General features: G+C 33.5%; 1 protein-coding gene across 1 annotated transcript in view; it reads right to left on the bottom strand.

The window, feature by feature from the left end:
• Positions 1 to 27,270, bottom strand: part of LOC149900652 (RNA helicase aquarius) — a 58,781-nt gene that overhangs the window by 5,401 nt on the left and 26,110 nt on the right. Inside the window, exons 13-22 of the mRNA XM_090112196.1 lie at positions 26,857 to 27,074; positions 26,083 to 26,252; positions 17,385 to 17,516; positions 11,078 to 11,215; positions 7,604 to 7,695; positions 6,189 to 6,387; positions 3,767 to 3,947; positions 3,265 to 3,389; positions 2,812 to 2,972; positions 1,861 to 2,128 (exon numbers count right to left, since the gene is read on the bottom strand). Coding sequence (XP_089968322.1) covers positions 1,861 to 2,128; positions 2,812 to 2,972; positions 3,265 to 3,389; positions 3,767 to 3,947; positions 6,189 to 6,387; positions 7,604 to 7,695; positions 11,078 to 11,215; positions 17,385 to 17,516; positions 26,083 to 26,252; positions 26,857 to 27,074 — 1,684 coding nt within the window. The remainder of the gene's footprint in view (positions 1 to 1,860; positions 2,129 to 2,811; positions 2,973 to 3,264; positions 3,390 to 3,766; positions 3,948 to 6,188; positions 6,388 to 7,603; positions 7,696 to 11,077; positions 11,216 to 17,384; positions 17,517 to 26,082; positions 26,253 to 26,856; positions 27,075 to 27,270) is intronic.

Genomic DNA, 27,270 nt, shown 5'->3' with positions numbered 1-27,270 from the left:
AAATTTTTTTACACATTTACTTTAAATGTGTAACTATGTGAAAATTAAACGGTTGATTAAATGACAGTTCTCATAGATGAGAAACTACTATTGAAATACATACTTAATATACATGCGTTTTCAAAGAAAAACCCGCATAGTTCCCATTCCTGTGGGATTTACGGGATCAAAAGTAATTTTTCCAAATTTCATTGTAATCGGTTTAGTAGTATTCGCGTGAAAGAGTAACAAACATCCATCCTCACAAACTTTCGCTTTATTAGTAGGATGTAAGGAAAATGTTTTCTTAGACTGTCCTTTTATGAACTTGTTAAAATTCATGCTGACTGTGTCTTTCTCCTCACTTCTTTAACTTTATCATCATTATTTTAAATTAGTTACATTTCAAGTTTTAAAATTTATTTTAAAATATACTAGCTTTCCGCCCGCGTTTTTAAAGAAAATCCCGCACAGTTCCCGTTCACGTGGGATTTCCGGTATAAAACCTATCCTATGTGTGTATGTACAAAATTTCATTGTAATCGGTTCAGCAGTGAAAGAGAAAGTTATCCATTCTCGCATAATTTCGCATTTATTATATTCGTAGGATTAAACAAATAATGTATTCAACTGAAATTAATGATTAATTTTGTTTATTTTTATTATTTATTATTTCACGAAACCGTAAATGCAAAATGCATTCACGATTTTATCGATTGAAGCACATCCCATCACTATCACCTTCTATCTATCTAAATACGTACCTATAGTAAAAATGGTGCCATGACTATGTTGAAGCGTAGCTTGTAGTCTATAGCTATCTCATTCTTTCATACGACGTTTTCTTTAGATAGAGAGAAACAAATATATGTAAATTGTATACGCTCGATACAAGTACTCTATAGGTTTATTGCTCTGAGGCCCTGATAGTGTATTTGACACAGTTTGACGTTAATTATCAAACGTTATACGTCATTTTTAGTGACAGATAAAAGGCAAACAGAAGATGAGAAAGGTGTGAAATCGACCCTAATTAAAGTAATAAATCGAAAATTTAAAGATTACGTTCCATCGATACGATATTGTTATCATTAGACCAAATTCTATACTATAGAATGTTTACAATGTTTACAACGTTGTAACTATAGATTATATAGTTACAACATTGTAAACATTGAAACGTGTTTTCGTCAGTTAGTTTTTTTTCTAATTTTAGAATGGATTCAGTACCGAATACGCAAAGTAAATAATTATGTTCAATAAGAATATGTAAGAATATGTTCTGCGAATCAAATATAGGTACTTAATTTATGAATTTTAGTTCACATCACTGATTTAATTACTCAGGACGGGCTATAAATTATATTACAATTTTTTATGTATTTCAGATGTTCAAAATCTACATGTGCTCGAGCTGTGGCCTGACGTCACCGCCTTGGCAAGATCTATTTACAGATTCATCTTTCCAAGAAACCAAAATTCTTTCAGCGAAACACTTTATTTTCCTCGTATTGTATAATCAATTCTCACGTGTAAACAAGCAGATAAAAATGTATTTACTTACTAGTCTACACGTGTTATAAGCGTGAAAGTTTTTAAGAATATATGGGTGGTAGTATTTTATAGCGTTTTAATATAAATTGTGCCATCTTTAGGTTTATTTATTGATGCAAATAAGTAAATAAATTCGATTTTTATTTATTTATTTACAAAAATGTTAAAAAATAGTTACAAGGAAAAAGAAAGTAATATAAAATTAAATTTAAATAATACATGTATATTCTGTGTCCTTGTTTAAATTATTATTGAATCGACTAATAAATTATCAAGCGGACATATTACCACAAATTAGCATTAGAGTTCAAAATTCTATATACTTACGAAGGCCTCGCACGTCCCTGTGCGTCCAACTCCACATATGGTACTCCGAGCCTAACCATCCTTGTAAACAGGCTCTGTTCCATATTACAATACTTCTGGAAGGCCATATTCTTGACCACTGGAGGCAGTTGGTGATGGTCACCGATCATGATCCAGCGCTTCAGCCGAGATCTACCGTCCTGGGGGTTCTGCAGCAGCAGCGGTATGAACGTCTCTATCTCCAGAATTTGAGCTGACTCCTCCATGAGGATATTGTCGTATTTGAATCCTGGATAGATACAAAGATTTCGATTTGTCGGTATATTTTTTATAGTTACGATATATTATGTAACAATTTTGACAAAAACTAAAAAATTCAAAAGGGATTCACCATTATTTCTTACTCTATTATCGTCGTTTTATTGTAGTGTGATGAAGTAGGATTTATTCCTTGCGAGTTATCAGACTTACATTTGCAAATCTACATTAAATAATAATTACTTCTAAAAATTTTTGGAACAAACGAAATTTAGCAGTCAAATCAGCTTTATTTTTGGTGTCAAACTCATATACAACATCACTCATTGTCCTTTTTTGTGGATACAATAGCTAATTTGAATTGTTTGGCGGATAACTTGGCCTACTAACTACTTTGAATACTAAACATATCAATGTTTTATTAACGGGTTCACCGTTCAGAATTTGACAGGGACGACGCGACGTAATTACTTAAACATATACATTTAACAGAATATTTGAATGACAATGATGACCATTTATTCTATTGCTATTAAATATACCTTTAAAATGTTCATAACTGTTATTATTCCACTATAAATATAAAAATACATTAATTTTATTATATTATTATTTAATTAGAACATAAAGGATAGCACTTCCCTATTTTTACCACTTATCTCCAAAATATATACCCACAAACACAAAACACTCATAATGACATATAATACATACCCATTTGCACAAGTTCAGATCGTTTCAAGGCAGCATGTGTGCACGTCATGGCGATGATCTTAGCTTCCTTTACGAGTAAGTACTTGGATCTGTCCAGACCAGAACGTAGAAGCTCGAACGCTCGGAACTCTTCTAGTTCTTCGAATATATGGTCTATGTACCTGGGGAAAAAGCAAATGATTGAAATTGGATTTTGGCAATAGGCGTACCAGGTATAAATTTTTGAACGGAAGTTTAGCAGTAAGATATTACAAATTTAAAAGTACCAAATTTTGGTAATTCAATATTGATAAAATTTCCAGTTTTTAAAATTGCAGTGTTAACATTAATTTAAAAAGATTGAACAAAAAAAAATATTAGGCAACGAGTAACAGTGGGTAAAAATATGGTCGCAAATATAAAAAGTTTGATAAAAATCATTTCTTTGAAATCGCAGGTATCCTAATTACTTACCTATAACAACTTTCAGCGATTTCCATGTCCTCTTCATAGGATTTTCCAGGGAATAAAGGCTTGGGAGCATCGTCGAAGAATTCATGGAATGGGAATTCTTTACTAATGGTTTCGATTGATTTCGGCTGTAAGAAAAGAGTTTATCAATAAAATTGTTATGAAACAGTAGGTGTTTTATTTAAATTTTACAATGAAGAATCAATATTGAATATTCATAACTTTAGAAATTACAATCGAGCTGTTATGAGTTTTGACAACAAGCATAATGAAGCGATAAAAGAGACAACATAGATAAGACAAAAAAGACAATAAGTTTTGAACTTTTCTAATCAATCTCAACATTAAAAAAATAACCTGGTTGACTGGATCACTCGAATCATCACTACGAAGTGAAAAGTCCGCCCAATAATTCCTTCTCTTTTTTATTCATATTGGTGACCTTCCTGTTCATGTAATATCACTGAAACCTTCAATAATAAATATTATAACATTCCATTTATACCTGAGTACGGCAAGTCCTCAAGAACGCCTGCCACCTGGGTCGTACATGGTACACGTGGAAGTGGTGCGCAAGTTCGCACGTGGCGCCCGCCTCACCGCCCGCTTCTAGCGTGTTCTGGAGTCGAGCCACTTGGCCCAGTAGTTCTAGACGCTTGGCTAGCACGTAGTTCACTCGCCCGTATCTATAGGTGTGGAGATAGTGTCAAAAACAAAATCTTGCTCAAACTTCTAACCGATACGACAATAAAAGGTGGACTTGAAAACTGATTGTACAAAAGGAATTTACCCTCAACCATTCGATATCAATCTATACGTATAAAAAAAATGAAGAGTATAATCCGAGAATGGCTTTACCAATTAGAATATTTCCTTTTTTACGTTTTTATTATGGCCCAAGGAAGTTTATTATGGAGAGATAGAAACATAAAACGGACAATAAGATAGGACTACGTCAGCCGAGGTAATTAGTCCTTAATAATTCCAAATTATTATCTATGACCGTTCATACAGAAATGTGTTGTCAACTTCTGTAGAAGTAGAAATTTCATGCATTGTTATGCGGAATACGAGGAATATCCGAGGAAGAGTTCTGTATGGGTTGTGATACACATATGTGTGTCTTAGATATTGTAGATTCAATAAAATGTAATGTGATCTAAACTAGGAAATGTCAATGTCTACAGCAAACCGAATTAGGTGTCATTCACCCAAATTAGCGTTTGTCACACCGATATTGAATGGCATGAAACAATATCATATTAATTTTCGTTCTGGGTTCATGACGCAATACATTAAAGCTATGAGTCTATATTAAGTACTGAGTGCAAATGTAAATGAACTTTACATATCGATGGTTGTTGCAAATTTTCGGAAATAGTGTTCTTTTTTAATGAGTGACTCATATAAACATACAGAAAATTTGCGGAATGTAATATATGACAAAAAACCAAGTGCTAGATAAAAGAGCAACTATGGCGTCTCTTGCCGGTTCTTCTCCATAGATACTGCTTTCCGAATCGGTGGTAAACGTTAAAACTGTTATGACGATTCAAAACTGCTTCTAGAAGAAGTCTTATTGAATAAAATGAATGTTTGAGTTTGATATCTATTACTTCAAAATTTATAAGAGACTAGCTTCCGCCCGCGGCTTCGCCCGCGTGGTGTTTTGATAAAAGGTAGCCTATATGTTCTTTCTCAGGGTCTAAAGATTGTCTGTTCCAAATTTCATCAAAATCGGTTGAGAGGTTCTAAGCGGGAAAGCATAACAGAAAGACAGACAGACAGAGTTACTTTCGCATTTATAATCTTATATATAAAAATGAATCGCAAAATGTGTTGGTAAGCGCATAACTCGAGAACGGCTGAACCGATTTCGATAATTCTTTTTTTATTATATTCCTTGAAGTACGAGGATGGTTCTTATGTAGAGAAAACGTAAACATGTGCCACGGGCGAAGCCGGGGCGTACCGCTAGTATTATATAGTAGGGATTAGTAGGGATATATCTTATTCATAATGATGCAATAAAGTATCATACAAAAGGCTTTAATTAATGGTCATCACTTCTTAAAACAGAATACCTACGCAATACAATGATTTGCATATTCTTTTCATCGACCTATTTTTTTCCTGTAAAAAATTACTATATCGTAGTCTCCATATCAAAAATTCTCTTCGGTAAATGACTTGCAAAAAATATTTTAGCTAAGCGTTTTCCTCATTGCCTTGTATGAACTTCCTAAATAGATAACAATCAGCAAAGATGACGCAATATAGCATACCGAAAGAGGTCAATCTACGATGCAAAATGGTCATGGCTAAATAAAATCATAAGCATGACTAAAAAGGTCGACACAGCTAGACATATTTAGTACTCATAGTGTTCATTCATCATTGTCTTCTGTATAGATATAATCGGTTCATCAAATAAAAATTGCTTGCACAAAAAGAATCATGTCATGAAAAAGTATTTACTTTGATAACGGCTGTATTAACTATGCATGAGTAACCGCAAAGTTGGTAATTAAAAGACAAAGAAATACTGTTTTTAAATGCAATTATTTATATCCACGTTTTTGAGAAATGACTTCTTTGTTTTAAGATTCCTAAGCCTCCTTCTTTGCAAGAGTAGTGTCACACAAACGTAAATATTTGAATCGTTACCATTCATCATTTTAAATCATTTTCATTGCCTAAGCTCGCTTTTATTTTCTAAAATAGGTATTGTATATTAATAACAGTCCTTCCTACTTTAACATTTTTATAGTATAACCGCACTTTATACAAATCAACACATTTCTAATATTCGATTGATCGGTCGATTGATTGATTGATTGATTGATAGTTGGATCGGTTGGTTAGTTGTTTGTTATCGATCAACTTTTAGATTGGTTGATTGATTGCTTCGCACGATCGTTCCTTACCTCGAGAAGTCCTTGTCAGTCTGTAGTTCTTCTTCTCCATGACCGAGACGCAACAAGTGTCTCTCGTCTACGTCTAATTCGGCCACTTTCTCGAACAGCTGGTTGAGCGCTTGGTTGCTGTGAGTCACCACTAGCGTGCGTTGCCAGGGGAAGTTGTGGTACAGGTTCGATATTATCTGTACTGCTACGTCCGTTTTACCTATTAAGAGTAAATCCCGAAGTAAATAGGTGGAATGTGCACGATGTGAATTGGGATATGTGCAAAAACGTCTTGATTGATACATTTAGTATAGAATGTGAACAACACGATTGTTCTGTACTACTATAATACTATGTGGTAAAAATATAATTTGAATTTTCGTCCGTGATATTATAATGTGCAGGTACAGTAGCCAATGGAGCCTAAGACAAGGAACATCTTTGTCTGCTAGAGCACCTACTTGCCAGCGAAGAAAAATCGGTCAATTGAATAAATTTACAACAAATTTAACCAATTAATTATGTAACAGATATCACAGTAATTTTTAAAAATCGTTTAGAAACAAAGTAGTATTGTCTTGAGGCAAAATATGCAAGATATTTACATTACGACATTGTATTATTCAAAAACTACACTTAAAACTTTCGCGCAATGCAAATGTAAATAATACATAGTTCATAAAGCAAACAATTCGTGAATATCCGTTAACTAACGTAAATATTCAATAGCAGTTCTAATTCAAGACCGATCTATTTTAGCAAAGCGTTGTTCGCTTTCAATGAATCGTAAAACAATTTAACTACTGTTCTATAATAGACCACTTTAGCTGTTAAGAGATATTGTTTCACGATAGATTTATATTTACACTGAAATAATTTTATTCTAATGAACAATTACCCGATATCTCTCTATGATACAGGAGCTTTATTCGAATCATTAGAAACATAGGTAAAGTTAATTAAATAATGATTACTCATGTACAATACTAAAAATAACATATTCATTTGTTTATAATATTGCAGTTAAAATTATTAATTGCGGTGCATTGACCACATTACCGCGTTTTATCTTTTTCCATATTGTTACTACGCACAAATTACGTAAGATCGACTATTATTTTTAAATATTATGTACTCATTTCTGATAGAAACATTTATAATTCAATTCAAAACACATTAAAACTTTGCCCAACACAATTTGATTTACAATGGAATTAGTAAAAGTATTATTAATGTAAAGCATAATTTTTCAAGTTAAAAAATAGAGAAGATAAATTTAAATTCATAAATTTAAAGACTGGTACTGTTATTTAAAGTTCACTTATAATAATTCCAAGGTCTTCTATCTACGGACTTTCCTTGTTTTTCTCCTACTTTTTCGAATCGTATAAAACTACTAATTTTTTCTTTCTATAAATAAAACTTAAAAAACATACCTGTTCCCGGAGGTCCAACTACTAATGTAAGTCCCGGTTGCATTCCTGAACGAATTGCCTCCACTTGCGTTGGAGTAAATAAAATGTTGTTCCTGCAAATTGATATATGCTTTAGTCACTAATTCACTATCACTACATAGTATAAAACAAAGTTGTTTTCTCTGTCCCTATGCCCTTATGTCCATATGTATGCTTATATCGGATTTTGATGCGGTGTTTTTAATTGATAGTGATTCAAAAGGAAGGTTTAAGTATGTATTTTTTTTAGGTTTTAGACAAAGCGAAAGCTAGTAATCAATAAACGCGATACTAATTCTTTGCACATATTGAAGAATGTACTTTTGTCCACAGCGTATGAGTTTGTTTGTTTGAACGCGCTAATCTCAGGAACTACTGGCACGATATGAAAAATTCTTTCCGTTTTAGATAGCCCATTTATCGAGGAAGGTTATAGGCTAATATACAATCACGCTAAGACCAACAGGGGCGGAGCAATGCGGGTGAAACCGCGCGGCACAGCTAATTAAAATATATATCTCTACATTCTGATGAAGTACCACATTTGTTAACAATCAGGACATTGAAATTCAACAATAAAAAACGATTATAAAAAAACATAATAAAATTAAATGTGCATAGAATTTTAATATTTCATCAATGTATTGTTGTATTGTTATGCAATGCATCATCGTTTAAAATACATGCATGCATGGTGTCATTGCTATTTGGGTGTTAATTTGGGGCATATAATGAATATTAAAGCCATTTATACACCATAACAAATGTCAATATTATGTACTCGTAAGTACATGCATACAAAATTACATAATACGTGTTTTATTACTACTGTTTTTATCATAAGTACCTCATGAAGAAATTTTAAGAAGACGAATTTTTGCGTGTGCGTGCGTTTATTTTTTTAACACGTTCATATTAGCTTTACCTGTATTTATATGTTTGTATGTAACCGACTCTTAGAATCAATTTGGACCTACTTATACTGGACAGATTTAATTCAAACTTCGAAGGTACACGTATCGAGGATCGTAACGATACAATAATAAGAAGCGTTTATCTTAGAAGCGTGTTTTAGTTTTTTTTTTTCTTTTTTTATTTGGTCCGCTAACTGGACGTTCCAACATTAAGAAATAGTGAAAATACAATCATAATCTTTCCCAACCAGCAAAGATGTCCTATAACAATAACTTACATCACTAAAAAGCTTTTTAAATGACGTATAACAGTGTCGCGGTGACAAGCTTGTTGTATAATAGCGTTTAATGAGATGATTTTGCTCTATAATCATACACAGCAAATTTGTCCCATAACAAGGTGATGTAAACGTTTATATCACTATTTTATACGGCGTTTATAGAGCAGCTCTTATCCAGATTTTGGTACAGCAATAACAGGACGATATTATCACATAACAGCGCTGGTGGTCTCTTTTTTACAGCAAATTAGTGCAATAAACGATTCTAGGGTAACCTTTATAGTCCCATGCCTATAGAGGCGTAAAAAAATCTACAATAGGACAATTTAGTGTTGTAATGGTTTTCCTTATTACTATTATAGCACTGTGAATCTTCATGGTTGCTGAAACTCCATAATACAGCAATTAGGTGATATATCCGAGTTTTATATCACTTCTTTGTAACCTAATTGAATTATATTAGTGTTTTTCTGCCCATTATAACGCAGTGGTTTAATAGCTGAGTGGTCAGAGTTATAGGACTGATTTACTGTATAAAAGAGTTAATAACTCTGTTATGTAACAAAAACGGCGTATTAATGTAGTAAAATGCGACACTTACGAGAGATATACGGCCTATAAGAGAGTTTCTTTCACTTTAAAACAACAAAAACCTGCCATATTGTCAGCACCGTCTCGTAAATAAATGAAGGGTTCTATTTAATAATCATGGATTGAATGAATTAAAAAAAATCGCAGCTTCAGTAACGATTGACACCTGACAAATTCAAGGTGAGGCTTCGAATACGGACAATGATTCCGTACAATCTGTTACATCCTATCAACAAAACCAAGTTGTAACAGCCATCATGTGGTTTGTGATAATTCAGAAGCAGACCATTCAGACACTAGTGTTGTGCTTGACACTCCGGGATCGGAATCTAAAAATCGGAATTTACACTAGAAAATACAAAATAAAACATGTTATGGGTTTTCTATTTACATCAGGGAACCCTACTAATTTAATCCAGTATATGGCATGACAGTTGTCAAAACTACGTTCGTTTGCGGACGTATAATAGCCACGGAGTTGCTATTTGGCATCCTATACAGCAATTTGGTGTAAAATTAGTTTTTTAATTACTTAAAACTCAATAATTCGAGGGGGGCATGAAAAAAACAGCGTAATTATGCATATAATCTATCAGTAAAATTTCATTCACAAGTCAGTTTATGTATCTAACATAATTAACAGTGTAACAAAAATTAATACTCGACACCACGATGATGGTTCCTATAGTCATTTGCTCGTATTATCAATTGGTACACGATTTACCATTTTGTATTATAATTATAGCGTCGCAGTGACTTGTACATCGCAACTTCGTGCTACAAAAGATTTGCGGTTACTCTTAGGGGCTGACTCCACGAGCGAGAGAATCGCGGCGATATTATCGTCGTGCCACGTATTTCTATACACTCTCTATGGAACCGTCTCCACACGGCGATATTATCGCCGCGATGCGACGAGTGGCAATGAGCGTGTGAAACGTCATTACATCGTTCGCGCTCGTCGCTAGCCCGCTGCTGGTCGCGGCGGGCTAGCGACGAGCGCGCGGCGGGCCCGCTGTCAAACGCAGCGTCATTTCAGCATTGCCTCTGGTCTTCTCGTAGTTCTCTTCAAGGAAACGTGGTGATACCGTTACGAGTCGCCGCGGAAACGCTGCGATTCCGTTACGACTCGTGACGATACGCGGCGGAATTATCGCTCGTTCGTGGAGATTATCCGACGATATAAGGGCGGACTCGTCGCGATTCTCTCGCTCGTGGAGTCAGCGCCTTAAAACACAACTTCGCGCTGTAACAGCATCGCGGTTCCTTTTATATCACTACTTCGCTCTATAACAGCATCGCGATTCTATAAGTGTACTCTTCTATAGGTCCAATTGGCATCTGAGTTGCTGCTACAGCAACACAATACCACCAAATGGCTTTATAAATGCGCCACTTTGGGGTTTATACAACGTTCTTATCACCCTTATAGAACTACCAGTTAGCACCTCTGAAACGTTCTTATCCCTTCTATAGAGCAACGATTTGTTGGTTGGGTTGTGACTTTTAGTTGGACGGCCTTCTAAGAGCGAACACAACATGCAACAATTATACTACTTATATTTATTATATTTTAATGTTAAATGGTGCGGTACAGTAAAAGTTAATTAATAAATAATTATTTATCCATCCACTTACTTCTTAGGTTCGTTATTTCATTGTGTACTTACTTTTTAGGCTCATTATAAAGATACGGTCCCCGTTTCGGCTGAACATGAGGTTCCACAACGATGACCTTCCGCGGTTCGTCTTCGTCCATCGCATTTTCGCCCAACTCCTGTTTCCGTAGAACATTCTCGAACGTCACTCTGTATAAGAAAATATAGTTAATATGATTGCTTAACATGGGGCTGGATCGATAGTCGATCGAAAAAAAGATTAATTATTAAATCAGAATATAATATTGATTTTAAATTTTAGTTTTATAGAATGAATGTGCTTATCATCATCAATATCAATACATACAGGGTGTCCCGTAAGTAGTGGACCAACGGGTTATGGGGAGTAGAGGAACTTATTATCTAACAAAAATAATAAAATTTATTGTCCTAGACCATAAAGTTTTTGATTTATGTTTTATTTTCAAAATTTGATAAAAATATCATCCACATAAGCTTAATATGAACTTTTACCATTTCTGTTTTTATTTTATTCTTATTTTTTTGTTCAAGGTTGTTAAGAATACATAAGTCTTCCTAATTAAAATGATATTCAAGCATAATTAACAACAACAAGAAAATTAGACCAAAAAATAGAGCAAAATTTTACGTTTTAAAGTTTACGGACTGAAGTTTGAACAAAGCTGGTGTAAAAAAAATGTATGGTAACCCTGTGGAACTTTATTTTAAAAACTTCTACATCTCATGCAAATTACAAAAAGGTATAATTATGTGGTATAAAGTATTTAAAAAAATGTTAAATTGGCGTACAACATTCAAATTAGAAATTATCAGGTAGTCAACTCATTAAGTTATTCCGAGAATTATTGCGTTTATGGGCGCGCGCTGGAATTCTTTTGTATTGTTTCTGGCCAATCATAGACGATACTTGAACCCACTATTATTTTCTTTGACTTTCAACTATTTCAGTGACTTGCTTATAGCTCGGAACTAGCTTGATCCCGTCATTACGATATTATACTTTGTTGAAGTATGCTTGAATTGGACACTGATTTTGCTTGTGATGTGGATATTGTTCGACTTTAGTTTTTTGAAGAAAATTGCCTAATACATACATACACTCCACGTCAATATGCAGAAATGTTAAAAAAATTATTGAGTTAAAAAAATGTTGATCCTGTCAGCATCGACGAAACATCTCTTGACAAACATTAATTCGTCATTGATAATCACCTGGTATCAATGCTTGCTCACTTGGTGTACATGACACGGGTGTAGATTACTTCCCTTAAATATGCGATGCACTGTACTTCTTGGTACACCAGTGCGTCTAGCAATACCGCGAGTACTGGTTGAAGGATCTTCTTCTACTTCTGTCAATATTAGACGATCATCGACTGATCTAGGCCTTCCTACTCGATTTCCAATTCCAGGAATACGACCTTCGTGGTATGCGTTATTTACTCTGAGAAAAAATCGGTGATCAGGATAGCAATCCCGATAGGGATAACGCTCACGATAAACACGTGCTGCTTGTCGAGTATTTCATTGTTACATCAAACATTTTTCTGCATATTCACGTGGAGTGTATGTATTAAGCATTTTCCTTCAAAAAACCAAAGTCGAACAACATCCAAATTCAAGCGTACTTCAACAAAGAATAATATCGTAATGACGGGATCAAGCTAAACACGCGTGTAGTTCCGAGCTATAAGCAAGTCACTGAAATAGTTGAAAGTCAAAGAAAATAATAGTGGGTTCAAGTATCGTCTATGATTGGCCAGAAACAATACAAAAGAATTCCAGCGCGCGCCCACAAATGCAATAATTCTCGGAATAACTTAATGAGTTGACTACCTGATAATTTCTAATTTGAATGTTGTACGCCAATTTAACATTTTTTTAAATACTTTATACCACATAATTATACCTTTTTGTAATTTGCATGAGATGTAGAAGTTTTTAAAATAAAGTTCCACAGGCTTACCATACATTTTTTTTACACCAGCTTTGTTCAAACTTCAGTCCGTAAACTTTAAAACGTAAAATTTTGCTCTATTTTTGGTCTAATTTTCTTGTTGTTCTTAATTATGCTTGAGTATCATTTTAATTAGGAAGACTTATGTATTCTTAATAACCTTGAACAAAAAAATAAGAATAAAATAAAAACAGAAATGGTAGAAGTTCATATTAAGCTTATGTGGATGATATTTTTATCAAATTTTGAAAATAAAACATAAATCAAAAACTTTATGGTCTAGGACCATAAATTTTATTATTTTTGTTAGATAATAAGTTCCTCTACTCCCTATAACCCGTTGGTCCACTACTTACGGGACACCCTGTATAATAAAATTCTAGAAAAGTGGTGTCTGTACAATGAAAATATGTAAAAAAAAATTAGAAGGGGTTATTACTGAATCGATCCCAAACCCAAAACTGTTGTTAAAAAATTTTTTGTCTGTTTGTCTGTTTGTCGGTTTGTCTGTTTGTCTGTATGTTTGAACACGCTAATCTCAGAAACGGCTTATCCGATTTAGATGCGGTTTTCACTAATATATTGTGGTAAGCTTCATTTAACATTTAGTGTTTATTTCATGTCAATCGGTTCATAAATAAAAAAGTTATGACCATTTAAGTAATCACAGCGAACATTTGCTAAGGCATTCTATACATGAATTACTTTATTACGTAAATTATACGCTAAAGTTATTCCTTGACATGTCCAGATGATCATATCGAAAGTCCCCAAGCGTGGGGGGGGGTGGTTATGCTGAGGGGGTAGTAGGGGGGGTCAAAGGACCTTTATTTAGATTTTTGCTCATAAGTCTAAAACCTGCACAAATAGCATTATGGTTACTTCTAGGTAAATTTTCTATATAAAAGGTCTTTGAAATTATGTCGTAGGTATTATATTTTTAACCCCCGACGCAAAAAGAGGGGTGTTATGACCGCTATGTGTGTATTGCGTGTCTGTCTGTGCCACCGTAGCTCGCTAACGGGTAATACGAATTAGATGCGTTTTTTTGTTACATTAGTTGTTTATTATATTATATAGGGGTGAAAAAAACGCATGTTAGTTGTTAATGTAGGTTGTTAATGTAGGTTATACCCAAGTGATATATCAAATGAAAATAGACGACATGTCAGAAACAATTACTCAAATTTTATCAAAATCGGTTCATCCATTTATTTGATATAGGGGTAAAAGTGGGAATAAATAAATGAATTTTATCAAATATACTCAAGTGACGTATCTAATGAAAGACATGACGTGTAAAGTACAATAAGACATATTTTATCAAAATTGGTTCATCCATTTATTGGATAAAAGTGGCAATAAAAGTTGTCAAATATACCTAAGTGGCATATCAAATGAAAGGGCATGACCTGACGTGAGAAGTATAATGAGGCATAGGTATTTAATCAAAATCGGTTCATCCATTTATTATATAGAGGGGTAAAAGTGGGAATGAAAAAAACGAATGTTGTCTGTTATACCCAAGTGATATATCAAATGAAAAAAGACGACCTGTCAGAAACAACAAGTCAAATTATATCAAAATTGGTTCATCAATTTATTTGATATAGGGGTTAAAGTGGGAATAAATAAATAAATTTTATCAAATATACTCAAGTGACGTATCTAATGAAAGACATGACGTGTAAAGTACAATAAGACATAATATTTTATCAAAATTGGTCCATCCATTTATTGGATATAATATGTAGGTATAAAAGTGGGAATAAAAGTTGTCGAATATACCCAAGTGGCATATCAAATGAAAGGACATGACCTGACGTGAGAAGTATAATGAGGCATATTTAATCAAAATCGGTTCATCCAATAATTATATGTAGGGCAAAAGTGGGAATGAGAAAAACGAATGCTGTCTGTTATACCCAAGTGATATATCAAATGAAAAAAGACGACCTGTCAGAAACAATTAAGTAGTCCAATGTTATCAAAATCGGTTCATCCATTTATTTGATATAGGGGTAAAAGTGGGAATAAATAAATAAATTTTATCAAATATACTCAAGTGACTTATCTAATGAAAGACATGACGTGTAAAGTACAATAAGACATATTTTATCAAAATTGGTTCATCCATTTATTGGATATAGGTATAAAAGTGGGAATAAAAGTTGTCAAATAATATACCCAAGTGGCATATCAAATGAAAGGGCATGACCTGACGTGAGAAGTATGATGAGGCATATTTAATCAAAATCGGTTCATCCATTTATTGATTTATAGCGGTAAAAGTGGGAATGAATAATCGAATGTGGTCAAATAATATAATCAAGCGGCATATCAAATGACGTGTGAATTACAATTAGTCATGTTTTATCAAAATTGGTTAATCTGTTTATTACATATAGGGCACCTTAGGGGTGATAGTGGGGATAAATAATCCAAATGGAGTACCAAACGAAAGGATATGACATGTACATAATATATAGGTATGATTAGACATGGTTTAGATCAAAATCGGTTCTGCCATTTACTAGGGGTGAAAGGGAAAAGTTGAAAGTCTGTGAAAGTAGAAGGAATATGGGAGCGGGAGAATAACCACATCCTGGAAATTTTGAACTCTTCTGTACCTAAGTTTTATAGCTCAGTTTAGTAATAAATTTTACTAACAGTTCTTTTGTGTTATTATTTATTTTATTTCTTAACTTTATAATAATGTGTAAGTACTTATAATTTAGTTGTATATGATAGTACGTGTTTCAAGACGTGTTTACTCAATAATTGTGTGTTAAGTAGTAACTACTATGCAGTCACTATTCCACGCGGACGAAGTCGCGGGCACAGCTAGTAAAATTATATGTTTCATAGTAATAACGCTAGGGATCGGTGAAAGTCACAGTTTCGATTTTCACCTCAAGATTGATATTTTCTTATTTCACTTTAATTCTTATATATTTAGTATGTTTTGTTTCTTTTTTCAGAACTTTATTTAAAAATTAAGGTAAATGCTTAGTTATATATCTATTTGCTGAACCATTTGATTTAGGTTGCGGATAAGAGATTCCTCCTAACAACAAAGCCGCTTGAAATTTATCATGCATAACTTCTGCTTACATAAATATATTTAAATTTTAATATTATATAATGAAGTACATATTTCTATTTCATTCACTCTGATTTATATAAATAATATTTGCTTACGTTTTCCTTGTTTCATTGATAAACTTTGCATCGAGTTATTATAGTGGTAAGATAAATGTTTTTGTTTTTATTATGAGCATTCAATTTAATAATAAATTCCACAATTCAAAAACGATTTCAAAACTCACACTGTGTTTAATACATAACGACTCGTGGAGGCGAAAAATAATCTAAAATTTTGTTATAACTGGGTCTTCATATTTGAATGATCATAAATTTTTATCTTAATTTACATTTATGAGAAAAGAAAATGTGCCATTTCGGTGAGATGAATCAACAATTTGCCTTCATTGATGTATCAGAAAACACATATAATTTTAGATCAGATCATTTATATTCTATGTTTTCAGCGGCACCATTATCCGATATAAAAACTTTATAAATATATTTTGTGCGAACGACCTTCCCGATAGGAATAGAAAGAATTTGCTGTTGGGTTTCTCCCGAGAGCACATGTTTCAGTGACGTCATAGCCGCTAATAGAAGTTAATTGATAAGGACGGGATGCTTTAAAATGTGTATGGGAAATAAAATGCTCGAAATATACGAATAATAATAGCACAATAAGATGGAAAAGCTATCATGAAAAATAAAATGAGCTAGTTATGAGCTAGTTTACATTAATATAATTAGGAGGAAAAATTTGTAATGAAAAAGTACTGTATCAATTTTAAAAATTAATTTACCATTGGAAAGCTATCTAGTATCTAGTATCTTTACAGAAACTATTTTTGTATCAACAAGCTCGGAACCAGGATAAGTAGTTAGTCCTTATCCGTACTATTTAGTACTACTCTACTTTGAAAGAAGGAAAAATGAATAAACACGTTTGTTTTTCTTACACGTCGCAACGGAGCGATTTTATAGTATGATAGGCTACTATTTACGGCAGTAAAAGTCTCATGGGAAGATCCATTACAACACATATTAGAAACACTTATAATTTTATAATGCAGATGTTACTGATAACTTCCTTTCAAAACCGCGGGAAACTATTCTTAATATATATAAATCTCGTGTCACAATGTTTGTCCTCAATGGACTCCTAAACCACTTAACCGATTATAATAAAATTCGCACTCGCATTCGATCCAACTTGAGAGATAGGATAGTTTAAACATGTAGGTACCACGGGCGAAGCCGGGGCGGACCGCTAGTTATAAAATAAGTTATACTCACTTGAACGGTCGGACGAGTTTCTGCGGGTTGTCAGTCTTTACTTTAATCTCGTGTCCCGGGAAGCTGTTCCTCAAGTGTTCCATATCCAGGAACGTGTCGTTAAAGTCCAGTGTTGGTATTTCATTGGGCATCCTGGACAAAATATTACATGAATTGATAATTTTACGTATTAGGCCAGTGGAAATTAACATTAAATTCGCAAAGCACGATGTAGTTCTGAATTTTTGGTATGTTGTTTGGATCAGTTAGGGTGATGTAAATCCCAATTTGCAACTTCGAAAAAGTTGTGCTCGCTGCGCACCACGTGATAAACTGCGAAAATTTTGGACTTTTTTCACTTTTTGCTCTAAAAGTCATAAACTATGCGTTTCCGACATGTATCATTCAGTACATAAATTAAGGTTATTAAATTTGCAACAATTTAAGCCTAATTACAGCTCTCTAAACCGTATAACGACTAAACTGTGGCCATTCGAAGATGGTTCATTTTTCCCGAAATATTGAAATTTTTAGTTTTGCTCCCGTTTGAAGCAAAATATTGGCAAAAACCGCTCGTTCTATGAGAAGTTCGTATAATAAAGTTGTAGTGCATTTAATTTTCTTTCATTAGAGCATAGAACAAAGTCTGTGAGACAAATAGTTCACACACAATATCTGAAAAACAAAAAGAAGGTAGAAATAGATTTTTAAAGAATTGAAATTGAGAGCATATAATCATAAAAAGGATAATACTTTTTCATTTGCAGGATAGGTAATTAATAAAATTACAAAATTTGGGAAAGTAGGAAAGAATTACGCAAATAATAAACTGCGAAAATTTTGGACCTTTTTCACTTTTTGCTCTAAAAGTCATAAACTGTGCGTTTCCGACAAGTATCATTCAGTACATAAATTAAGGTTATTAAATTTGCAACTGTTAAATAAGATGAAACATTATCTGTGCTTTGATGGCAATGTAATTGATGAGACAAAAAGAAAAGTATTCTCTCTCACTCTTTCATATAAGTAAAAACTGTCATGGCGAACTTTGTATCTTAATGGCTACTGCGCATAGAAATAAACGTGTAATATTAAACTGTTTTTTTAATCCAACTTCCTTTTGGTTATGGGCCCAGACTCGTAATCAGATTGGATTAAAGTAAACGCAAGAAGTAATACTGGCAAAAGCATCAACGTGAATAAAATAGCACGTGCGGCGTCGCGACCACGTGCTTGAAGGTTGAAATTGTCAGGAAGGAAATAACTCGTCGGTTGGAACGAGGCAAGGAGAAGAGGAATCGGTCAGATACAATGGATTCATTATTACACGGACAGGGAGCAATAAAATTGGAAGGCTCCAAGAATTGGAATATATGGCGCTTTCAAACTTCGGTCTTGCTGCGAGGCCAGGGCTTGTTTGACATAGTGAACGGCACTACAATAAAACCCGAAAATGTTGCCGACCGTACTAAGTGGATAACTTCCGATGCAAAAGCCCAGACAATACTGGTTACACGGATGTCAGAAGATGTCATGGTACATATTTTATCATGTGAAACCTCGGCTGAGATGTGGAGAAAACTTCTAAGTGTATATGAACAAAAATCAGAGACAAGCATCCATATTATTCAACAAAGATTTTTTCAATTCAAGTATGAAGATGGTATGGAAATGTCTACCTTTTTATCAAAGATTCAAGAAATGCAAAATCAATTAAAACACCATGGTGAAACAATATCCGATAAGCTCGTAATAACAAAAGTTTTAATGTCATTGCCAGACCAGTACAAACATTTTGTATCTGCATGGGAATCTGCAGCTGACGACAAGCAGACCTACGATAATTTAGTAGCCAGATTACTCATAGAAGAAGAAAGGATAAAGGATAAAAGTGGCAGTGAAACTGCACATTCATCTTCTGCTGCATTTGTTGCGAAGAAGAAATTGGTGAAGTGCTTTAAATGTCATAAAGTTGGGCACTATCAAAGTGAATGCAGATATAAAAAAGGTGCAAGTCCTCACAATAATCATCATAATAATAATAACCGCAATGAGGGTCGATTTGAGCAGAGGTGTTATTATTGTAAAAAAGTTGGACATGTTAAAAGTCAGTGTCGTTTCAAGAATCAAAAAGAAAACAATGCATTTGTTGTAGAAAGTGCAATCAGCGATAATTTCCACAAAACCCAGTGGCTAGTAGACTCCGGTGCAAGTGAACATATGTGCTGTGATCATAAACTTTTTTCATCATATTCAAATGTTACAAATAAGTTGGTGACTGTCGGTAATGGAAATCAGATTAGTGTTGAAGGATGCGGGCAGGTGGTGCTTGAAGTATGGAACGGCAATGAATGGATTCACACAACCATAGACAATGTTCTTTATGTTCCCGAGTTAAAAATGAACCTGTTATCTGTTACTCGTGTCACAAGTAGAGGTTATGTCATAATAACAAACCAGAACAAATGTCAATTTTACAACAAGTACAATGAGATTGTAGCAGTTGCACAGCGAAGTGGCAATATGTATGTGTTGGACTGCCGCTTTTATACAAATTGTTTAGTTAATGCAGCTAAACTTACACACGAAGATTTGAATGTGTGGCATGAAAGGTTAGCCCACCAAAACCTGCAATACGTGAAAGATATATTGAAGAAAAATAATGTTGCTTTCTTTGAGAGTGATTCGAAGAAATGTGAAAGTTGTTTGAAGGGCAAAATCCATCGTTTGCCCTATCCAGTGAGTAAAAATATTAGCACAAAAGTTTGTGAAATAATTCACGCAGATACCTGTGGACCCATGGAGGTGTCATCACTCGGAGGTTCCAGATATTTTATTGTATTTAAAGATGACTTCTCAAAATACCGGATGGTCTATTTTATTAAAAATAAAGATGAAATTAAAAAGTGTATTAGAAACTTTATTGCTCGAGTAGAAAATGAAACAGGAAATACGGTTAAAATATTCAGAAGTGATAATGGAACAGAATTTATTAACAAAGAGGTCCAGGAAATGTTCCATATAAAGGGTATTATTCATCAAACATCTGTTCCCTATACCCCTGAGCAGAATGGCAATGCGGAGAGGGAAAATAGAACACTGGTTGAGGCTGCTAGGACAATGTTGTGCGCTAAGAACTTGTCAAAGAAATTATGGGCTGAAGCAGTCAATACTGCAGCATATGTTATAAATAGAACAGGTAAAAGTAGTGTTCAAACAAAAACTCCTTATGAATTGTGGTTCAACAAAACATATGATATAAATAACCTAAAAATATTTGGTACTACAGTTTTTGTCCACACCCCAAAAGTACAGAGGAAGAAGTGGGACCCAAAGGGAGAGAAAGGTCTACTGGTGGGATATGGAGAAACTACAAAGGGATATAGAGTGTATTTTCCTTGTAGTGATACTATTGTAATAAGAAGAGATATTGTTTTTCTTGAAAGTAATCAGAGTGATACAGGAGAATTTGATGACAGCAGCTTATACAATCTTTTGCCTGCACAGTTACCAGCCAGTGAAATACAAAAACCAAATGAAGAAAAATGTTTGAATAATAATCTAGAGGATACTTATCAAGAAACAAATAGTGATACAGAAAGTGAGGGAAGTTTGTATGAACCAAGTGAAAGTGGGGACTCGAGTGGACCAAGTGATAGTGAAATAACCAGACAGCGAACCAATCGTGTGAGGAAGCCAACTGCGTTTTATGAATGTCACAACGCTTTGGTGTCTGACGGTGAGCCTAAAACATTTGAAGAAGCCATGAGTAGCCCGGACTCTTGTAAGTGGAAGGAAGCAATTCAGAAAGAACTACAAACTCTCAAGGAAAATAATACATGGAATATTTGTAAGTTACCTGATAATACTAAAGTTATTAATAGTAAATGGGTGTTTAAGATTAAAAGTAATAATAATTCTTTGCAATATAAAGCTAGGTTAGTAGCTAGAGGGTTCGAGCAAAATGATGTATTAAGTTATAATGACATTTATGCACCTGTAGCAAAATTGTCAACATTTAGATTATTTTTAGCAGTAGCAACAAAACTTAACTTACCAGTCTCACAAATGGATGTAACAGGGGCATTTTTATATGGTGATATAGAGGAAGATGTTTATTTAAAATTACCTGAAGGGGCATATAACAATGGTGAAAATATTGTAAAGTTAAATAGGTCTCTGTATGGACTTAAGAAATCTCCAAAGTACTGGAATGTAAAATTCAACTCTGTGATGATTAGAGAAGGTTTTAAAAGATCTCAGTGTGATTCTTGTCTTTACTCAAAATGTAATGATAAACAAAAGTTGTATGTTATAATTTATGTTGATGATTTACTTGTCTTTGGAACTGATGAGAGTCAAGTATGTAAATTTAAGTTAATGCTAAATAAGGAATTTAAGATGAAAAATTTGGGTTTGGTTTCAGATTTTTTGGGGATAAATATTAAACAGAATTTAGATATTGGGGTTACAGAGTTATGTCAAAAAGCTTATCTAGAAAATGTCTTGAAAAGATTTAATATGTACGACTGTAAACCTATAAGTACACCTATGGATCAAAACTTTAATACTAAAATATTGGAAAGTGAATGTAAAACAGATAAAAATACAGAAAATTTGTGTAGACAGATTATTGGATGTTTAATGTATGCAGTATCAGGCACACGACCTGATCTATGTGTGGCACTATCAATATTGAGTAGATTCCAAGACCGTGCTAATGAAACTTTATTAGTAGCTTTAAAAAGGGTTTTGCGATACATTAAACATACAATAAATTATAAACTTGTGTATAAATGTAATGATGATGAGCTGTTAGGTTATTGTGATGCTGATTGGGGGGGAGATCTTAGGGATAGAAAGTCTACAACTGGTTATTGTTTTATATTTTCTAATTGCCTTATATCTTGGTGCTCTAAAAGACAAAGTACTGTTAGCATTTCTTCTACTGAGGCAGAGTATGTAGCAATGAGCATGGCATCAAGTGAAGCTTGTTGGTTGATTAATATACTTAATGATTTTAATATTTCTAATGTGTCTCCAGTAACAATATTATGTGACAATCAGTCAGCCATTATGGTAGCTAATACTAATAATGTAAAAAGACTTAAACATATAGATATAAAACATCATTATATAAGAGAGTTAATATTGCGTGGTAAAATAAATGTAAAATATGTATCTACTAATGAACAAGTGGCGGACATGTATACAAAGCCATTAAAAAAAGAGTTGTTGTTAAAATTTGTTGAAAAATGTGGTATTGTGTAATAAGCATGTATCTTTAATGCTATGCATAAATATTTGATAATTATTGTATTAGATGTGTACTAGTTTTAAGGTAGTATGGTAGTTATATATTATGTTATTATGTTGTCCCATTTATTACATTGAGGTAGGGTGTTAAATAAGATGAAACATTATCTGTGCTTTGATGGCAATGTAATTGATGAGACAAAAAGAAAAGTATTCTCTCTCACTCTTTCATATAAGTAAAAACTGTCATGGCGAACTTTGTATCTTAATGGCTACTGCGCATAGAAATAAACGTGTAATATTAAACTGTTTTTTTAATCCAACTTCCTTTTGCAACAATTTAAGCCTAATTACAGCTCTCTAAACCGTAATAACGACTAATAGACTAGAGTAGATAATTTTTGAAACAAAAAAAATCGCAGTCGGATGAAACCCATTAGAAAAGGAGGGGAATATGATAAAAATGTAAGGAAAAATAAATTACGGTCAATCCGAGTTCGGGAAGTGGGAGGGGGGAGCTTTTAAGAGAAAAAAATGGGCTCTCTCGATTTCTGACAAAACTACAAGTCCTACGGAAAAAAGTTCAATGGCAAAGTTGTAGGTAATAAAAGGATCTACAACTTTTGTATTAACAATTTTTTCACATAACCTCAAAACTTAGGTGAAAAATTCAAATAACCAAGTTTTTGGTTTTTTATTTTTATCTACTTCAAAATTTATTGTTTTTCTACGAAATTTGGTAGAAACTTACTTTATTATGTCCCAAATACACTGTAATTTATTTGATTGAAAATATTTATTTTTTCGCCTTATTTTGAATTAATACCAAAAAAACAACCTAATTTTCAATCGAAAAGTCACCCGTCAAAATATCAGCTTTTTTCAAAAACTTGGGGTGCCTTTTATTCATTGAACTCTCTACTTTCATATGGTGTAAAAAAAATAAACACCACCATAGTGAATGTTCTCAGGAAATGCATACAAATAGTGTGAAAATTAGCTTTTACTAAATCAGGCACACTTCTCGAACTCTATATCTTCTCTTGTATCGGCTTTTCGGTAATATTTCAAAAGAAAAATATTTATCTGTTCTAAGTTTAATATTTTACAGCATATTCAAAAGCAAATTGATGTCGATAAAAACATTTCAGGTAGTTCGAGAAGTGTGCCTGATTTAGTAAAAGCTAATTTTCACACTATTTGTATGCATTTCCTGAGAACATTCACTATGGTGGTGTTTATTTTTTTTACACCATATGAAAGTAGAGAGTTCAATGAATAAAAGGCACCCCAAGTTTTTGAAAAAAGCTGATATTTTGACGGGTGACTTTTCGATTGAAAATTAGGTTGTTTTTTTGGTATTAATTCAAAATAAGGCGAAAAAATAAATATTTTCAATCAAATAAATTACAGTGTATTTGGGACATAATAAAGTAAGTTTCCACCAAATTTCGTAGAAAAACAATAAATTTTGAAGTAGATAAAAATAAAAGACCAAAAACTTGGTTTTTTGAATTTTTCACCTAAATTTTGAGGTTATGTGAAAAAATAGTTAATACAAAAGTTGTAGGACTTATAATTACCTACAACTTTGCCATTGAACTTTTTTCTGTAGGACTTGTAGTTTTGTCGGAAATCGAGAGAAACCATTTTTTTCTCTTAAAAGCTCCCCCCTCCCACTTCCCGAACTCGGATTGACCGTAATTTATTTTTCCTTTTATTTTCATCATATTCCCCTCCTTTTCTAATGGGTTTCATCCGACTGCGATTTTTTTATCTTTTCATTATTTTTAAAGGCTTCTACCCCAGTCTATAAACTGTGGCCATTCGAAGATGGTTCATTTTTCCCGAAATATTGAAATTTTTAGTTTTGCTCCCGTTTGAAGCAAAATATTGGCAAAAACCGCTCGTTCTATGAGAAGGTCGTATAATAAAGTTGTAGTGCATTTAATTTTCTTTCATTAGAGCATAGAACAAAGTCTGTGAGACAAATAGTTCACTCACAATATCTGAAAAACAAAAAGAAGGTAGAAATAGATTTTTAAAGAATTGAAACTGAGGGCATATAAAATCATAAAAAGGATAATACTTTTTCATTTGCAGGATAGGTAATTAACAAAATTACGAAGCTAATTAAATTTGCAACAATTTAAGCCTAACCGCAGCTCTCTAAACCTTATAACAACTAAGCTGTGGCCTTTCAAAGATAGTCAGTTTTTCCCGAAAATTTCAAATTTTTACCATAAGTTATGCCAAAAGAAGTTTTACAGTCTTCCATTCAGCGTGTTGCAAATTTAATTAGCTTTGTAATTTTGTTAATTACCTATCCTGCAAATGAAAAAGTATTATCCTTTTTATGATTTTATATGCCCTCAGTTTCAATTCTTTAAAAATCTATTTCTACCTTCTTTTTGTTTTTCAGATATTGTGAGTGAACTATTTGTCTCACAGACTTTGTTCTATGCTCTAATGAAAGAAAATTAAATGCACTACAACTTTATTATACGACCTTCTCATAGAACGAGCGGTTTTTGCCAATATTTTGCTTCAAACGGGAGCAAAACTAAAAATTTCAATATTTCGGGAAAAATGAACCATCTTCGAATGGCCACAGTTTAGTCGTTATTACGGTTTAGGGAGCTGTAATTAGGCTTAAATTGTTGCAAATTTAATAACCTTAATTTATGTACTGAATGATACTTGTCGGAAACGCATAGTTTATGACTTTTAGAGCAAAAAGTGAAAAAAGTCAAAAATTTTCGCAGTTTATCACGTGGTGCGCAGCGAGCACAACTTTTTTGAAGTTGCAAATTGGGATTTACATCACCCTAACTGATCCAAACAACATACCAAAAATTCAGAACTACATCGTGCTTTGCGAATTTAGGGTTTTTTAGTGTCGATTTCTACTGGCCTATATGTTTTATTTTCAAATACATTTATCGTTGGCCATTATTATGTAAACTAACAAAAGATTTTTGAAATCAAATAGACAGAAAATGAAATTAAAAAAGTGTGTGATGCAAATGTTAAATTTACTTATTTTTTACTTTATTTTTTTACTTTACCTCACCCATCGTAAGGGTTATAAAGAATAGATAAACAGTGCGACGCAATTAAACACAAATACATAATTCATTTGAAAACTCTGCCTAAAAGAATCGTAAGCAGAGTTTCACGTCGGCCGATTTTTGTGATTGTCAGTATAGTTATTATTATACGGCATAATAAGCCAGTTCCGGGTCCCTTACTTATGGTCTGGCATTTAACTAAAGATTTGATACAAATAATCTAAAATTACCTGGAATGAAGCGTTTGTATATGCCCCTTCTTTACCCTTATCATTTAATACAGGAGCATGTATAAATAATCCTTTAGTTACCTGGTATGAAATGCCTGTCCCGGGTCCTTCTTTATCTGGAAGATTTGTTACAGAAGAAAGTATAAATATTAGTATATTTACCTGGTATAATGCGCCTGCCCCGGGTCCCCGTAGCCCAGCACGATGTCGTGCAGCCACTCGGGCACCACGCACTCGGTGTTCATGAGCTCGCGGATCGTCTCCAGCACCGCCTTGAAGTTGTTCTCTTTGGGTTTACGGCGCATCACTATGTTGAACGTTTCGTATACGTCCTGAAAGAGAGGGTTTCAAATTGCTTATTTTTTTCTTCTCATGTGTCTTTAAAGTTCGATCTCTTAAAAGTTTGGTGTCAAACATTCTTAATATGTCTTAATATATCCACAAACAGCTGTGCGATAAAGTTCTAATCGTTAAATCATTTTTCTTTAATAAGTTTAAAACCGTTCATTCAGTAACTTTCTGCCTACCCAGTTAATTTAAAATTTATTTACGTTATAGGTATCTTTTTTTGGCTTATGATAAAGGTATGAGCACAAATTCATTTAGTGCAATATTTCATGAGCAGTTTTACTATGACAAATGGACGAAAATGAACGAAAGGACAAACACGTGATCGTATAAGCGTTCGAATCATATTTTTGAAGTGAAACTTCTTTATAGGGGTTGGACAAAAAATTAGTGTAACATTTTTGCGTTACACCGTACGCGTGACATTTTTGCGTTACGCCATACTCGTGACATTTTAAAGGTCATAAAGAAGTTTCACTTCTTACGTGTGTACTCTAGTACGCATACATTTTTTTTTGTACAGAACAATTATAATCAATAATCAAATTTCTACATAACCCACTACATAAAAACAGTAACAACTCTTACCTGGTGTCCCTTGCTAGCTCGATCCAAATCCAATCTATACTGGTTAGGATCTAGAAGCAGGCGGAATGTTCTAGAATCTCCATCCAGCTCTGGTCTCGGTTCCGGTCCCTCCTCTATGACCCTCCCCGACGCGTCTAACATTCCCTCCACTTCGCAACCGCGTACGTACACTATGCCCGCTTGTTCCACCATACTCTTTTTGTAGTCGTACTTTGTGCCTGTTGAGAAAATTGCATAATATATGAATTATTGTAGTTAATACTACATTTTGGGTGGACATGGGGAACAAAAGTGAAGAAATCAGGATCCTTATAAGTTACGGAATGTAACAGATATGAATTGTACTAAAATTGTGTGTAACAAGTATAACCACATAAGCTAAGAGATATACTATAATCTCATCTCTGGCTAAAT

Source organism: Colias eurytheme, chromosome 18 (assembly GCF_061535395.1).
Source record: "Colias eurytheme isolate Ceu_HAF_F1 chromosome 18, ilColEury1 Martin Lab GWU primary, whole genome shotgun sequence".
Taxonomy (NCBI): domain Eukaryota; kingdom Metazoa; phylum Arthropoda; class Insecta; order Lepidoptera; family Pieridae; genus Colias; species Colias eurytheme.
This window is presented reverse-complemented; position numbering and strand designations above follow the sequence as displayed.